Source organism: Notolabrus celidotus, chromosome 1 (assembly GCF_009762535.1).
Source record: "Notolabrus celidotus isolate fNotCel1 chromosome 1, fNotCel1.pri, whole genome shotgun sequence".
In the NCBI taxonomy this organism is placed as follows: domain Eukaryota; kingdom Metazoa; phylum Chordata; class Actinopteri; order Labriformes; family Labridae; genus Notolabrus; species Notolabrus celidotus.
The window spans coordinates 1,126,300-1,144,332 of NC_048272.1; the positions used below are offsets into that span (position 1 = coordinate 1,126,300).

General features: G+C 39.5%; 2 protein-coding genes across 2 annotated transcripts; both read left to right on the plus strand.

Annotated features, from left to right (window-relative positions):
• Positions 1 to 1,052: 1,052 nt before the first annotated feature.
• On the plus strand, positions 1,053 to 12,450 carry LOC117816451 (trypsin-like). Its single transcript, XM_034688730.1, has 6 exons — positions 1,053 to 1,129; positions 5,908 to 5,980; positions 6,154 to 6,307; positions 6,517 to 6,658; positions 9,796 to 10,053; positions 11,693 to 12,450. The coding sequence occupies exons 2-6, from the start codon at positions 5,920 to 5,922 to the stop codon at positions 11,840 to 11,842; spliced, it is 765 nt and encodes a 254-aa protein (XP_034544621.1). The 5' UTR covers positions 1,053 to 1,129; positions 5,908 to 5,919; the 3' UTR covers positions 11,843 to 12,450.
• Positions 12,451 to 12,764: 314 nt separating this feature from the next.
• cdab (cytidine deaminase b) lies at positions 12,765 to 17,759 on the plus strand. Its single transcript, XM_034684392.1, has 4 exons — positions 12,765 to 12,957; positions 15,112 to 15,223; positions 15,807 to 15,864; positions 17,425 to 17,759. Exons 1-4 carry the CDS (start codon positions 12,771 to 12,773, stop codon positions 17,563 to 17,565), a joined length of 498 nt encoding a protein of 165 aa, XP_034540283.1. The 5' UTR covers positions 12,765 to 12,770; the 3' UTR covers positions 17,566 to 17,759.
• Positions 17,760 to 18,033: the final 274 nt, after the last annotated feature.

Here is an 18,033-nt window from a genome sequence, read left to right on the forward strand (position 1 = left end):
GTCAATATGTCTGCTATAGAATGTGCCTTGTTTGGACTGAATTGGAGAAAAACCCTTGGAGGAGCTCTCAAAAGTATGCACCCTTATTTGGGCGTCATTCTTCACATTCAAAGCTGTATGTGCGTTTAATGCACCGCCTCAAAGTCTGCCACGCCCACAATTTATGTTGGAACGGAATTCCTTTAATCATTTTTAATCGTCAATGTGTCTGCTATAGAATGTGCCTTGTTTGGACTGAATCGGAGTAAAGCCCTAGGAGGAGTTAGTGAAAGTATGCAGCCTTATTTGGACGCCAATTTTAATTTTCAAAGCTAGGTGGCGCTCTTCCTGTTGAGTTTCGGATATGGGTGTGAGAGGCTTTTTTGTGCATCCTGATGCCATGAATATGCGTATTAATTTTCAAGCATGTAGCTCAAAAGAACCTCTATGGGGAGGGGGTTTTCAAAACTTTAGGGGGCGCTAGTGACCACATTTTTGAGATTTTTTTTGCGACACCCCTAAAATGTTGCAATTTTCACCAGAACTGATTTGCATGCAAAATATCCGCGCTTTCATGCAAGTTCAGGGCTCCAAAAATGCGATCTCCTCGGCGGAAGAATAAGAAGAAGAATCCTTAGGGTTTAATAAAAAGTCATGTCTATAGCATAAAGCCTCTTGTAAGAATAGTGGAAACATTTAGCCCAATATATACCAGGAAGGGTTCCCATGTTCTACAGGAAACATCGTCTCTGGAATGTAGTTTGCAGGTTAAGTAGTCCAGTGGGACAAATTCAAGTATAACTCTCTGCAATTGTACCTTGGAAGGGATCCTATCTGTAATCCAGTTTAAAAGAATAAACTTTCTGGCACAGAAAGTTAACATCTTATAAAGTTTCCTCTTATATTTGTCAGTAATAGTAGCATTAGGTATACCAGGAAGTAATGACAATGGTCCACCTTTGGTATTAATATGTAGGATCTTATTCATTTCTTGTTCTATGATCTGCCAGAATTGCTGGATTTTTCTACATGACCATAGTCATGTAGTCAATCTTTAAGGAGAAATTCAATATTTTTGGAAGTACACATTCTGTTTGTAGATAACAATCTACCATGTTTACAAAGGAAAGACACTGCTCCAAGACCAGGGGTAAGAAAAAAGTCACTCCTCATTAGCAAAATTAGTAAGTTTAAAAGTTTAAATTTGACCTTAAAATGCAGGCTACATCCTTTCATGAAGATAGGCTAACTTCTAAGCAAAGCTAAACCGAGCTTGCTGTCTCCAAGCTACGTCTACTGTTTACCAAGCTAACACCTTTCCAAAGCTAACAGTTTCCCAAACTAACGCCTTTCCAAAGCTAACAGTTTCCCAAGCTGTCTCCAAAGCTACTGTTAGCTGACAGTTTCCCAAGCTAACGCCTTTCCAAAGCTAACAGTTTCCCAAGCTAACGCCTTCCGAAGCTCACAGTTTCCCAAGCTAACGTCTTTCCAAAGCTAACAGTTTCCCAAGCTGTCTCCAAAGCTACTGTAAGCTATCTGTTTCCCAAGCTAATGTCTTTCCAAAGCTAACAGTTTCCCAAGCTAACGCCTTCCGAAGCTCACAGTTTCCCAAGCTAACGTCTTTCCAAAGCTAACAGTTTCCCAAGCTGTCTCCAAAGCTACTGTAAGCTAACTGTTTCCCAAGCTAACAGTTTCCCAAGCTAATGCCTTTCCAAAACTAACAGTTTCCCAAGATAACGCCTTTCCAAAGCTAACTGTTGCCCAAGCTAGCGCCTTTCCAAAGTTAACAGTTTCCCAAGCTGTCTCCAAAGCTACTGTAAGCTAACTGTTTCCAAAGCTAACGTCTTTCCAAAGCCAACAGTTTCCCAAGCTAACGCCTTTCCAAAGCTAACAGTTTCCCAAGCTGTCTCCAAAGCTAATGTAAGCTAACTGTTTCCCAAGCGAACACCTTTCCAAAGCTAACAGTTTCCCAAGCTAACGCCTTTCCAAAGCTAAGAGTTTCCCAAGCTAACGCCTTTCCAAAGCTAAGAGTTTCCAAAGCTAACGCCTTTCCAAAGCTCAGTTTCCCAAGCTAACGTCTTTCCAAAGCTAACAGTTTTCCAAGCTAACGTATTTCCAAAGCTAACAGTTTCCCAAGCTAACGCTTTTCCCAAGCTAACAGTTTCCCAAGGTAACGTCTTTCCAAAGCTAACTGTTTCCCAAGCGAACACCTTTCCAAACCTAACTGTTTCCCAAGCTAACGCCTTTCCGAAGCTAACAGTTTCCCAAGCTAACGCCTTTCCAAACTAAACAGTTTCCCAAGCTGTCTCCAAAGCTACTGTAAGCTAACAGTTTCCCAAGCCGTCTCCAATGCTACTGTAAGCTAACTGTTTCCCAAGCTAACGTCTTTCCAAAGCTCACAGTTTCCAAAGCTAACGTCTTTCCAAAGCTAAAAGTTTCCCAACTAATGCCTTTCCAAAGCTAACTGTTTCCCAATCTGTCCTAAAAGCTACTATAAGCTAACTGTTTCCCAAGCTAACGCCTTTCCAAAGCTAACAGTTTCCCAAGCTGTCTCCAAAGCTACTGTAAGCTAACTGTTCCCCAAGTGAATTTTCCCCCATGCTAATTCAGCTTCATACTCAAAAGACAGAATTGGGAATAGCCTTGCACCAGTTCTCTGATTTACAGTATATCTTGGCAGTGATTGAATATGCTTCCTCCAAATATGAAGCTCCTGTGTTTGATTTAGTTTTTAACTTCATGAGTTTGGTTTGGATGATTACATATAACTACAGTGAGAAAATGTACAGTCATCATAATTGTGAGCACAACAACAGAATGAGATTTTAATTTTGAGTATGGGGAGTGAAAGAAACCAGACAGGTGTCTTAACCACGACTCCATGACAATTCAAAGGAGTGACTTTTTAGTGATTTCTATAAACTCATCATGTACACAGTTTAAACTGCATCTTATTGTTAGCTTCACATTGTAGAGCTAACATTACCTTTTCTAGACTATTTACGGTATGCATGTTTCTCTTGCAACTCATTACTTTTTAAAAATGAAAACTGTCAACACAATGTGTATACAGAGATTAAACTGCAAACAGTGACACATTCAGTCTTCTAATTTTATCTCACGTGTATCACTCAGGCTCAACGCTGATGTGTCCACATGCAGCTCTGTGCAAAGCATCCCTCTCATTATATCTCTATGTCAGACACAAACATACAAAGGCATCCTGCTTTTGAACACAGCTTTGCACCTGAGGCTAAAGCAGAGCAGACTATCACCTTTCACCCTAACAGTTGGAACGACACCTCAGGGAGAGCAGACTGTATGGGAGCGATGTATTACAAATCAAACTAACCCTGTATGTGAGAAAGAAGAAATGAAGGGAACCAAATGGAGAGGGGGGGTAGGAAAAAGACAGGTTGGTGTTTAAAGACGTGCATTTTAAGCCAATTTAATACTATTTACTTTAATTGTCTCATATTGACCCTTACCAGTGATATATAAATAACATGCTGGGTTGATCTAAGTCTCAGTTAAAGTAAGCACAACCTCTAAAAAAAAAAAGTTATTCACATGAGTAATAAAAACTGCTATGTCTGTCACATGTCAGGTTGATAGCTGACTACAGTATACTATTTAATTACCAGACATCCCACATTCCTTTGTCTTCTTACTGTAACATCACTGAACACACCAACAACACGTCTGGCATGTCTTCTCATCATCTATCATGACTTCGTCTGGACTATCAGACAAGAGGCTGAACCTGTTACAACAAAGGCCATAGAAAGAAAGGCATAGTGAAAGCCGAAAGCTACTTTTTTTTTTGTTTGTTTTCCTTTCATGTACTAGGTCACACTCTGCTCATATGATGGACAATAGCAGGGTACAATGACAGCAGCAGGTATGGTTACAGTATAAAAGAGGCCTGAGATTTCTCCAGCTTTACTGTGTCTCCTGGTATGAGACAAGTGTGTGAGTGTGTATGTGAATGCTGGATTTTGGACAGTTTTTCACTTGACTATCAGTAAGGTGAGACAGGTTTGTAACAATTATATAATGAGATATTTATGAGCTGTATGAACAAGATCAGAGTAAACAATGATAATGATTCAGTTATTTTTATTTGCAGTAGGTGTCTTCCCTGTTTATGTAAAGTTTTTAAGACTGCACTGTGTTTTTTAATGTAAACCACAAAAAAATGTCTCCCTGCACAACTTGATATTGAGGATTTATGATGTAATTCTAAGAGAGATAAGATTGTTTCTTCCTCTGTACATCTTTTAAAGCAGGGCATATTTTGTATGGATAGTTGGTGTATGACAAACTTGATTTTTTTGGGGCAGATTTCTATAAAAAAAACAAAGACAAAACAATAACAATCATTGTAATTGTAATCAATAATTATCCAATGAAAGTCTGTCATGTGGAATATATAAAGAAGAACTGTTTCTGCACTCAGTCTGAGATAAGATAAGATATCACTTTATTGATCGCCCGGGGGGGGGGGGAATTCCCATAGGAAAATACATTTAGAGAGGAGATCTCAAAAGTGTTTCATTTCTGTCTCCTAGACAACAATGAGATCTGTTTGAAAGCAAAATGAGACTATAGCTTATGTCTCCTGTTTCTCATTCTTGCCTCCAGAAAGAAAGTTGTAGAAAGTCTCAGCTTAGTCTCCCTTTCAGTTCAAAAGGAGATCTGGTCCAAATCTGAAATGATTCTCAGGTATTTCTCAAGTGTTGTGACTCCTTTTGAGCTCAGGTGGAGAAATCAGGGAGCTCTCTCAATTGTCTCAATCTAACCTCATCCATTTGTTTTTGTCAGACTCAGTTTTTGAGTCTCAAGTTGAGCTCAGATGGAGCAGAGAAAGAGCCTGAGCTCATCTTTTCATCAACATTTATAGTGCCCTGCAAAATTAAGATTTCAATGTACTTGTCCACAAACTTACAATTCTCCTTAAAACATTTGAACCACTTGCAAGATCAGCTATTTAGATGTGAAATGATCTCTTCTTTGACTTCACAGTATGGTCCTTCCTTTACAAGTCTGTTTGGAACAAAACAACTTCACAAAGATTTAGTGGATTTGAGAGAATATGCAGAAGATAGAGATTTCATATCTCCAGGTATGACAGACCATTTATTTAAAATATGGGCCGCAAAAGGACTGACCAGATTTATCCAGATTATTACAATTAAAGGGATCGATTGGCAGAAGCGCTGGTGGCCTAGCAGTCTAAGCGCCCCACATACAGAGGCTACAGTCCTCGTCGCAGGGGTTGCCGGTTTGATTCCTGGCCCGTCAACCCTTTTCTGCATGTCTTATAAGTAAAATAAAATAAAATAAGATAAGTAAAAATACAAATAGATAGATAAAGCTAGAATACAATTTAGATATATACAATGTTACAAATGGAATATAGATTAAATAGCAGTAATTACAGGCAGTATTAAAAATGCTTCAGTAGTGACAGGTTGACATGGTGTGATTATGGTTGGTAATGACAGATTAAGCAATACATAAAAATAAATATGGGTATGTAATATGACCATGAGTTGTAGTCACAATAATAATGTAATATAACATAATATAATATGACAAGATATTTATCATACAGTATATTATGCATTATAATGCCAGCAGCATTCAAGAGAGTCAGTTCAGGATGAGATGATGAAATCTGACATCTACTCCACAGCAGTAGTATCAGGGTTACACACTATAAGTAGAAGTCATTAATGTATGGAATGCTGATGGTCACTTCTACTTTAATAGCTCATACACATAAACAACAGTGTTAATTTCAGTTTGCTTTATAACCATCTAAAAACTCCTCATGGGATCTACAAAGCCAACAATATTTGCCAGCTGTACTTTGACAATAACCAAAGAGTTTATGTCTCTAAAGCTTTTTCTTTGTTGTTACAGCTACAGCTAAAGATGGACCAGGCTCCATCGTGTCACCTCTCACTGCTCCTCCTGCTTGTTTTAAATCTAACAGGTGAGGCACCATTACATCAGATAATTCAATCACATAACAAACTAGCTCTTCAGTAATGAAGTAACCCATAACTGGCTTCATTTCTTAACTAAAAAGCCCAATTTATTTGGTATCATAGGATGAAAAAGCTCTCTGCATAAATGTCTCTGTAACACTATATCCCCTTCTCCAAGGTGCGTATGGGAAAAGAATTATCGGGGGTTTGGAGGTATCCCCCCACTACTCTATCAAGTATCAGGCCTCCCTCCTGTTCAGAAACTACCACTTCTGTGGAGGAACCCTCATCCACCCACAGTGGGTGGTGTCTGCTGCCCACTGCTGGAGACCGTAAGTTACTGCAGTTTTTTTAACCTGTGGCACTCACACTGAGAGCCAGATTAACTGAAAGTCCTCCAATAGATGTTGTCTTTGTACAACTGTGCAGTGTAAAGACAATAACCTGGAACAATCTGACTTTGAAATACATTTTAAATGGTCTGATCTGTTTTCAATGACTTAGCACCTTCATAATCTGGTCCTTTAATGCGCTCTTTTAGGACTCACATGATCAAAGTGGTGCTCAATGACCACAACATCATGAAGAAGGAGGGCTTTGAGCAAATGTTCAATGTTTCCAAAGTTATCAGGCATAGCCAGTACCGGCCCTGGACTTTTGACAATGACATCATGCTGCTTAAGGTAAGGAGAGATGGTTGTTTTTTTTTATTGAACATGGTAAACAATACAATGACAAACACTACAGACATGTGCTTCAGACAAATCAAATACTCCAAGACAGTGTTTCTCAACTGGTGGGTCGCGACCAAGGGAGAGGTTCCGGTGGCTGGTGGTGAAGCTTTCAGCAGTGTGTCTGCCCCCTGGTGGCTGGCTGCAATATAGGTCAAAAAATCCGTCTCCCCCATTCATTTAAATGGGGGAGCAGTCAAACTTTAAAAAATAAATACACGTCGTACAAATGTTTCTCACATCCGTATGCTGTGGTGATATGTAGTTAGTATTTGAGTGTTTTGTGTTCAAGGCCTCTTTTTCCTGAAAAGTTTATTTTTCGTTAGTTATTAGAGTTTAAAAAACGGGGTTTTACTTCCTGTTTCCTTTGATTCACAGCCGCCGTAGAGGGAAACTTCAAAAGACACACAGCGTCTTGTGACGTCACGCTGTAGGGTAGAGCTTATTACAGTGGCTTCACAGGCTCTGGCTGCACAATGGCGGCGCCCAGGTGCAGGATTTTTTGGCTTCAGAACCGTACAACGGGAAGAGGCGGAGCAACGCTGTCCATTTTTATTTACAGTCTATGGTCGCGACCAAGCGGCAACCTCCGGTCTAAAAATATGAGTCAATGCGGAAGTGTTAAAAGCTGCAGTTCATCGAGGATCCGCTTGAGGCTGGCTCCGGAAGTACCGGAAGTCACATACACATGAATGGGGAAAAGACGATCTTTGCAGCATTAATAAACATGTTTACAGCCTGGTTCAAAAGATGAGTGTAGTCTGAATAGCTAATTTCTCGATGTCCTCTCACTGTGAGGGGGGTGAATTTTTTTCTAATTTGGTAATTTAGAAGATATTGAGATTACCAGTCTTCCAATGAGAGGCACAGCTGCCTGCAGGAACACTGCAGCTGTTGGCTAGGAGGCTCAAAGCCCGCCTCTTTGCGTCACACTGGCTCGACAGAAGCAATATGGCTGCCGCAGCCGATTGGTCTCAAAACAGCTCTTCAGAAACAGATGGGTGACGTCACGGATCCTACGTCCATATTTTTTACAGTCTATGGTCGCGACCAAGGGAGAGGTTCCGGTGGCTGGTGGTGAAGCTTTCAGCAGTGTGACTGCCCCCTGGTGGCTGGCTGTAGTATAGGTCAAAAAATCCGTCTCCCCCATTCATTTGAATGGGGGAGCAGTCAAACTTTAAAAAATAAATACACGTCGTAAGAATGTTTCTCACATCCGTATGCTGTGGTGATATGTAGTTAGTATTTGACTGTTTTGTGTTCAAGGCCTCTTTTTCCTGAAAAGTTTATTTTTCGTTAGTTATTAGAGTTTGAAAAACGGGGTTTTACTTCCTGGTTTCCTTTGATTCACAGCCGCCGTAGAGTGAAACTTCAAAGGGCACACAGCGTCTTGTGACATCACGCTGTAGGGCGGAGCTTATTACAGTGGCTTCACAGGCTCTGGCTGCACAATGGCGGCGCCCAGGTGCGGGATTTTTTGGCTTCAGAACCGTACAACGGGAAGAGGCGGAGCAACACTGTCCATTTCTATTTACAGTCTATGGTCGCGACCCAAAAGTGGGTCGCGGGCCTTCGGCTGGGGAAAAAAAAAAAAATAAAAATGTCTGCGCTTTTATTTTGAAGGGTATTTTTTTTAGCAGAGTGCCATCTATTCACACTCCAGGACAGTAGGTGGTGATAATGCCCTGTAATGCTAAGTGACAGTGCATTTTACAGTATAGAAGAAGACAATCAAAGTAAATCTTTTTCCTATGGGAAATAAGCATGGCTAAACGCAAGTAATACAGCGACTACATTAAATATGGACTTTATTATATTGATAACAAAGGACAACAAATACCTCAGTGTGCACCGAGGTGTTGGCAAGTGAAAGTATGAAGCCATCAAAATTAAAACACTCTTCTCTCTTTTAATAGCATCATCTTTGTTATAACATGATGTGCTGCCTAAGCTACATATTTTTGAATCTCTTTGAAACTAGTTCTCACTAGTTGGACTTCTTTGTTTCATGTTTGTGCATAATATTCTTGGAACCTTGTTTCCCTATTATGCACTTTTTCATTTATATTATAATTCCACTTAAAGAGTGTGGAAGGGCATATTTCTTCTTCTAGCATCACCACCTGCTGGTCGTTTTGGGTTTACCAGTACACTTGTTTGTTTTGTGTGTTGGCATAATCTGATATGCTGTATCTCAGGCTCAAACTGCACCATCTTTATATTAAATCAATTTGATAAATTGAGAAATGTTCCTTGATTTGGGTCGTGGCTTATCGCTAAGGGGTGATGGTGGGTCTCGAAGCCAGACCAGTTGAGAACCACTGCTCCAAGAGACAAGGAAGAGGAAACAAAGAAAAAACAAAAAGTGGGACATATAACTCTTGTTAATATATAAATTCAAATATATGCAATATCTCAGACACTAAGAGGGAAATCCTCTCCAAGAAACTTATTTAAAAAGTCTATTGTTTCAATTCAAGGGATTCAAAGTATAGTTTTAGTTCTTGTAAATAAACAACAATTTGACAACAACTCAATTAAAGATATATATCTTATAAGTTAAAACAAAGGATCCAAATCGTTATTAAGCACTTTAAAAGGACAGAACTATCAGTATTATCAGAACAATGTCATAAAATGTATTAAAGTAAAACAACCAGTTACATAGAATACCAACAAATGTATCTATTATTGGATTCAAATCACCCATGCAATAATGTTCTGATTTAGTTGGCTGAGGTGAAGCTTTTTTCATGATGTGCTGTCCTTTTTTTAAACTGCAATAAACCTTCATCCTTATGTTTATACTTGAGGTTTAAAATCTCAGTGTTGCATTGCAGTGACAACATTTCAACCAGATATTCATTGACGTTTTAAAAGTTAATTTTAAAGTAGTTGAAATTCCTTTGTTTTTTTAATTTCCTCTTGCCTTATTTGACAAGACAATGGCACACTGAGACACACCTCTGACATCCAGTGACTCCACTTCCCTTTCAGTAACAATAATGACTCATCAATCTTTACTCATATAGTGGAAACTTTCATGAAAAAAATAACCCACACTGAAATATATCTTCTCTGTGGGTTAGTTGGACCGTCCAGCTGTCATCAACGCCATGGTGGAGCCGGTCTCTTTTCCAGATCCAAACTCACCGCCTTTGGACGGCAGTGTCCGGTGCACGGTGAGCGGCTGGGGCGTGACCTGGCTCAACAGCTACCAATTGTCCCCTGTGCTTCGGTATGTGAACGTGGACATCTTCTCCAACTGCTGGCGCTACTACTACTTCAGGATCACAAAGAACATGGTGTGTGCTGGCTCTGTCACTGGAGGGAAAGACTCCTGTCAGGTGAGGCCCAAGACTGTGTTCTGGTAATTGAAGTTGAAGCCTAGTGTAGCAATGATTGCAACATTATTGAGCAATTATGAGGGAATTTCACAATAGTAGAGGTTGCTGCAGAAAATATTGGACAATATTTTTTGAAGAATACCAATAAGAAGACAACAACCAAAGTATGTTCACAAGCTAGCTCATCATGATTGGATGTGTGTGCTGTTTGATGCTGGGCATGAGTTTTTACATGATGTGTTCTAAAACACATGGTAAATGAAAACAGAACTGAGCGACGGAAAACTTAAAGGTGACATATTATGCTCTTTTTCAACAACATATATTGGTCTAAGAGGTCCCCAGAACATATCTTTAAAGTTTATTGCTCAAAAAAACACTTTGAAATCAGATTTTGGTCTGCCTGTGAACCCCTCTTCTTCAGCCCTGCTCAGAACAGGCTGTTTTCTGTGTCTGTGCCTTTAAATGAGAATGAGCTCTCTGACCACGCCCCCTCAGGAATTGGGTGTGGCCTCGGCTGTCCAGCATGTTGATCTAATGTTTACATGTTGGCTGCTCACAGACCCGCGTTACTTCAACCCTCTGAATCTGATCCAGAATCTGATCCTGACGGAGAGGCGCCTGCAGCAGGACCTTTCTGAACCATTGGTCACAGATTTAGTGTTTCTTGTTGTTTTATTTGTCAGCATGTCGACGTGTGTCTTGGTACACAGCTACCAACATGTAGCTATGTGGCTATGCTAACTAGCGCTAGCACTTTTCCATGAAAAATAAAAATCATCCACTAGATCTTCAAATCTGCAGACGTGGGGAGTAAAACCGACCTCTGCCAGAAAGGCAGCAGGACCTTTCTGAACCATTGGTCACAGATTTAGTGTTTCTTGTTGTTTTATTTGTCAGCATGTAGACGTGTGTCTTGGTACACAGCTACCAACATATAGCTATGTGGCTATGCTAACTAGCGCTAGCACTTATCCATAAAAAATAAAAATCCTCCACTAGATCTTCAAATCTGCAGACGTGGGGAGTAAAACCGACCTTTGTGTTTATTAAGACAGCCTACAACTAGCATGCCTCCCTCCTAAGCTCCTTGTTAGCACACATGTGTGCAAGTAATGAAAAACAGAGGAGGGGTTGAGTTGTATTTTATACAGTCTATGGGCTGAACAAGCTCCCAGCTCTGACTTCCTGTTACAGACCGGATGGCGTTGTGATGTATGAAAAACACTGAAAACTGAAACGGCTGGTTTCAGCACACATTTACAGAAAGGTGGAGAAATCAGAACAGGGGCAGAATGGATTCTTTTCATTTTCAGGGGGTTTGTAGACAGGGACACATATTTCAGGTAGAGAAACATTCAAAAGTCAATTTTGCATCATATGTCACCTTTAAAAGACCAATCCAACTTGCTTTACTTGCCTAGTTGAATACCTATAACATCATTCTGCAATCCTATGAATCATTGTAAACATATGGAAACTATTGTAGCTGTGAAAGCCGTCCACACCATCAATTAAGTTACATAACATGCACAAATTCTTTGCTATGATGATAGCAATTATAAATGTAAATCTGTCTCCTCCTCGTCTACCTGAACATGTTACATGTAAAAATCTGACTGTGTTTTTCCATCCTCAGGGTGACTCTGGAGGACCTCTTGTTTGTGATGGTAAATTTGAAGGCATTGTATCATGGGGAATTGGCTGTGCCTATGCTTACTACCCAGGTGTCTACACCAAGGTCAGGAACTACCTCAGCTGGATCAACAGAAATATCCAGACCAGCTAAAACGAATCTATAAGACAAGCTCAACCTGAAACTTCACTGTGATGCGAAAACAAATGGATCCTAATGGACTTTGAAAGCCTGGATGTACTTTTTCTTATGTTTTTTTTTAAATATAAAACATGACTTTGTGAAGATATTAAAGCACACACAAGCAAAAACATACAGTGATGTGACTTTTTTCCATATCACATAAAACAGAAGACTGACCTTTTGATGGACCTAAATGAACATTTCATTGTAAAGCTTTATAGCTGTGTTTTTAGTGTTGCCAGAAGTGACATAATAACAATACTCATTACAGGAATTGCTCTGTTGAAGCTTCCTGGGCAGCAAGTTTCTATTCTTTCCAAGCTAATCAGTGAAACGAAAGTGCAACTTTGTTGAACCAACAAAACCCAAAGACTCTTTATTTATCACCAGAAATAAAACAACAGTATCAAATCCTCTTTTAAATTTAAAGCTGGGGCAAAAAAAAGGTTTGTCTAATTTTCAAAATAAGAGTAATTCCATTTCTTACAAAAATGGTATCAGCTTTATATTGCAGCAATAAAAAAAAAAACCATGTCTTCACTGACTTCAAGGACAAAGAGGAGAGGGACTTGACAATAAAGACACATATTTTCCTTAACTGTCCCGTGTATGATTGATCCATCATAAACAACTGGTCTGACAGGTGCGTCACAACAACCTGTCAGAGCCTGTCTCAATCATTATGTCTGCACAAAATGAAAACAGCATATACAGGAGTGCCTCACATTTCCACATGGGAGCATGTTGACATCTCCATGAGTGATTGGCTACAACCACTCCCCCCCCCACCCTCCCTCTTTTCACCCTGCCCCCTTTCACATTTAAAGCAGAGAGCCACAAAAGACTCATTCACTGACACACAAAACAACAGACAGCCACACAAACCCCAAGAGCAAGTATGGAGCGTGTACATTTGAGCGGCGAGGTGAGGCATGTTAAGGAGCACAGCTCCAGACAGTTGTCCCAGGATGCAGTGAAGGAGCTGATCCAGCAGTCTCAGGAGGCCAAGAAGCAGGCGTACTGTCCATACAGCAAGTTCAGAGTGGGAGCTGCTCTACTGGCACATGACAACTGTGTGTTTACAGGTATGGTGTATGTGTACATGCCACTGAAATGTTTGATTTGAGTAAATGGTTTGGCTTGAAGGTAACAGTTAGGTTTTGGGATCAATAGGAAAGCGTGTTTGCTGAATCTCTGGTCTTTTGTTAGTTCGGTGTTAAACTCTGCATTCTTTAGTTCACTGTTCTCACTTTGGAGACCTCTTCAGTTTTTATCCTGTAACGAAGCAATTTTATGATTCTCTTCACAACTAAGAAAGTATAATATAGTTTACAACATTTCCAAGCAGGAAGAAAGTCAGGTGAACTGCACTATGCATCATGTGTATGACCCAAGTCTGTTTTGACCGGTGGTGGACAAAGTACGCAGCTTCATTAGATAAGTCAGAGTATAGATACTCCATGTCAAATAGTACTCACATACAAGTGAAAGTTGCTTTGTCAAATCATTACATAAGCTAAAGTACCAAAGTACTTCTTTTTAAAAAATACTTAAGTATTCAAAGTACTTCTTAAAAAATATCTCAAAACATTGTATTTTCACAATATATCAGTGCAGTTAAGAATACATAGGAGTACATTCTGTTTCATCATGTTTATCTAGAAACCATTGAAGTATCTGATATTCAACCACATTAGATTAAGTATATGTTGCTAGTCTGTGTTGTTTAAAATAAGTCCAGGGGCCCACAAGAATGAGTTACAATAGTAGGCTCCAGAAGTCTCTAGGAAGGGCCTTAAAAAAGATCACCTTTGAAACTAGGCAAATCTATGATTGACAGTGACAGCTGACGTCTTTGTCAATACTTGAAAGCTAACTTGAAACTTGTGTTGAAGAGTCCATATATGTGTATGTTTGAAGGACACCCTCATTCTAATTTGAGTGCGCCTTCATAGTATTTAAGCCAGAACTTGGAGACAGAAGAGAGGCGACTTCATCTGGCCCTGTCGTCCTCCAAGCATGCTGATGCTGTTTGATTGTAATAAATCGAATTACTATTCAAGCTGGCCAGTGTCACGAGGTTCATTCTACATCTGCACATCACGGGCTGTTAAGACACGACACCATGACTTGAAATCTCTAAAAACTATACCATGGAATAAAAACAGCAACTAAGTTACTCCAAGCACAGACAACTTAGTTTGAAATGTTCATCTGGAATGAAACAAATGTTAAGTAGCTCAACACGCTCTCTCAGGTTGGACAGTGAATGTTTGTATGTTTGAGCAGAAACAGGGAGAACATTTCAAACTATACGTATCATTCTTCATTTCAAAAACCTCTAACACGGGCTGAAGATAGGGACATGGGAGCTCAGGTGGAGACTTATAGCCATAAAGAATTTCCCCCAATGGGAGACCAATAAAGTATATCTTATCTTATCTAAATGAACTGCCTGATCTGAGTGAAATTTGCTCTGTTTGCTCCACGTTCAACCGTGGGATCAGATTTCAGAAAAGAGGAGGATACTCATGAGTTTACTTCAAAGCTAAAGTAGTGAGTACATAGAGCACTGATAGAAATGTAGTGGAGTAAAAAGTATGATACTTGTCTTCTAAATGTAGTGGAGTAAAAGTAATAAGTTCCCCCAAAAATAATACTCAAGTAAAGTACAGATACTCAAAGAATGTACTCTGTTACTGTCCACCACTGGTTTTGACATAGGATCATAAAATATAATTAAAAGTTTGTAAGTAAAACATTACCTTGACAGCAGTTTCACTTTGATGCAATATGTTAGATTCACAGCTGAGCTCTCATTTCATAATACTGTCATGGCTGCCTACAGTAACTCATCATTAAATCCTACTCAGTAGATTCAGATTGAACCACAGTTCTCATAATGAATAACAAATGCTCACTTTCCCATAAGCTAAAGTGACCTTATGCTGTGCGTCATCTGTGCTGTTTACCCAGACGGGGATGTGAAATCATTGTCAACAGTCCGGAAAAGACACCGCTCTCCTGTCTATTGCTGGACTCTACAAAGCTTAGCGAGTCACGTGTCCCTGGGGGGCAAATAACTGGCTAACAGCTGTGAGAGCAAAGACCCATTGAATAACTATTTGACCAGGACAGAAGTAAATGGACAGCCTGTTTTCATGGTAGCAGCATTTTCCCGTCTTATTTCACTAAGGCAAACTCGCTCAAAGTTGTCCAATGAAATGTTTCTCTTGCAGGTTGCAATGTGGAGAACGTCTGTTACAACCTGGGTGCATGTGCTGAGAGGAATGCTATCTCAAAGGCAGTGTCAGAGGGCTACAGAAGCTTCAAAGCTATTGCGATAGCGAGGTAACTTCCACTTTTCTATAAACTAAACTTTACCAATGAAAATGATCCCTCCCTGAACTTGCACAAGCCTACAGTCATCATCCCTGTACTGTGAAAACAATGACTCACTCCACTTGTTTTCTGTTTCTCTTTATACATCACTAAACTGATCAAACTCAGCCCTGTTATGTAAGATTGGACACATGCCAGAATTATGTAAAGCTATAGGGTCAAATGTTGACCAACAGGTGAAACAAGAAAAGGTTGGTTGTGAGTCCCTTTAATAAGAATGAGTTTTTAATCAGCTTAATGATGAGTACAATGCCTTATTAAGTATTGCAAGTAAACTTCATAGGACATGGTTACTACATTTACTTAAAAGATTTACAGAAAACAGTCATTCAGAGACAGCAAGGAATTTAGATACCAGCTCACCTATTATTTCTGACACAAGGTGTTCTGTTATAAGCTTTGTTTCTTACTTTTTCTTCTATTTTCACATCTGTTATGTATAAACAAAAAAACCCTCAGACAAATTCCTTCTCCCCATTTAAGCTATTTGGCAAATGCAGACCTATTATTTTGCTCCTCTTCATTTTTGCAGCGATATGAATGACCAGTTCATCTCCCCGTGTGGTGGCTGCAGGCAGTTCATGAGAGAGGTATGACTCAACCCCAGTCCAAAAGTTTGGACAATGTGTAAAATATTAACCGAAACAAATTATGCCTGGTTTACAAATCATTTAAAGGTGACATATCACGCTTCTTTCATCAATATATATTGGTCTAAGAGGTCCCCAAAACATGTCTTTAAAGTTTATGCTCAAAAAAACACTTTGATATCAGATTTTGGTCTGCCTGAAAAACCCTCTTCTTCAGTCCTCCTCAGAACACTCTGTTTTCTCTCTGACCACGCCCCCTCAGGAAGTGGATGTGCCTCGGCTGTCATAAATTGACATAGAGTGGTCTAGACCTCCTATGTTTGTAAAAGCGTCTTGAGATAACGTTTGTTGTGATTTGGCGCTATACAAATAAAGATTGATTGATTGATTGAAGATTAAAATATCTTCTTAAAGGCACTATGAGGAGTTTTTAAGTGGTTGAGAAACAGACTGAAACTGATACTGATGCCTCTTTATGACCCTCTAAAGCAAACAAGACCATCCACAACAACACTGATAGCTTCTCTGTTGTCATTCTTAACGCCTGACACCGATGTGAGGAGGTAGGTGTCAGATCAGATGATTGACATCTCGCTTTAGAAACACCCTGTTATGTCTATTTTCATGGCAAATAATCACACCGTGTGATACATTTGTATGTTAAACACAACAGGATGAGGTTAGTGTCTGAAGATTCAAATTTTGCATGTACAGGATAAGAGATAAGAGGTATCATGTTGTCCACAGGGGGGCGCCAGAATCTATACAAACCAAAAGTTCCTCACAGCAGCTTTAAGTCAAACAATCTTGAAATGATCTTGTTTTGAGCTGTAATTTAGAAGAAACAAGGTTTATTTAACATTTCAGACATTTTCAAGCTGAGATCTTATTTGTAGAAGACAGATAATCTTGATTTAAGACAAACCCTTTACTTGATTTAACAAATTTTATGCACCTCCTATGTTTGTAAAAGCGTCTTGAGATAACGTTTGTTGTGATTTGGTGCTATACAAATAAAGATTGATTGATTGATTGATTGATTGATTGATTGATTGATTGATTGATTGATTGAACACTTGTCACTGCATTTAGAAATTCAGTTTAAAACTGTATCATGATAAGAAACCATATATAAACATGATCCAGAAACACTGACTACTTATGTGGGTCCAAGCCCATTTAAGATGGACTGAGGCTAAGGGGAAACTGTCCTGTGGTCTGAGAGATTCAAATTTGATGATTCTTTTTGAAATCATGGATGCCGCTTCCTCAGCAGAGGAGTGGGACCACCTGGCTTTTATCAACATCATGCATGAGTTAAAAATGTTATTTTCTCAGTATTAACACTGGATATTTTGTCTTTGCACTATTTTCATTTGAATACAGGGTTTGAATAATTCACAAACCATCAAGAGTTGTCTTATTATCATTTTACAGAATGTCCAAACTGTTTTGGGAAATTGTGTTGCACATAGTGAAACGATTAGTTGGAGTTTTCACAAAAAACAGTACTTAACCACTTCCTATATTTTCTTTCTCCAAAATGCCTTTTTCTATCAGTTTGGGCCAAACTTGACCGTGTACCTGTCCAAACCTGATGGCTCGTACCTGAAGATGACCGTGAATGAGCTGCTGCCCTCCTCCTTCGGCCCTGAAGATCTGTCCATGAAGAAAGTGATTGACATTCCCAATGAGTGCTGAGCCTGGATTCAAGTGCAAGAAAAACTACTCGAGTGTTTGATCTGTGTACCATATGACATGTTCTGTTTGTAATGCTGCTGTGACGGCATTAAGCAAGATTTTTATTTATGGTAATATTTTTTTTTGTTCAGTCTGCTTATTGTAATTGTGGGGGATATTTAAAGGTGACATATCACGCTTTTTTCATCAATATATATTGGTCTAATAGGTCCCCAAAACATGTCTTCAAAGTTTATGCTCAAAAAAACACTTTGAAATCAGATTTTGGTCTGCCTGAAAAACCCTCTTCTTCAGTCCTCCTCAGAACACTCTGTTTTCCCTCTGACCACGCCCCCTCAGGAAGTGGATGTGGCCTCGGCTGTCCAGCACGTTGGTCTAATGTTTACATGTTGGCTGCTCACAGACCCGCGTTCCTTCAACCCTCTGAATCTGATCCAGAATCTGATCCTGAAGGAGAGGCGCCTGTAG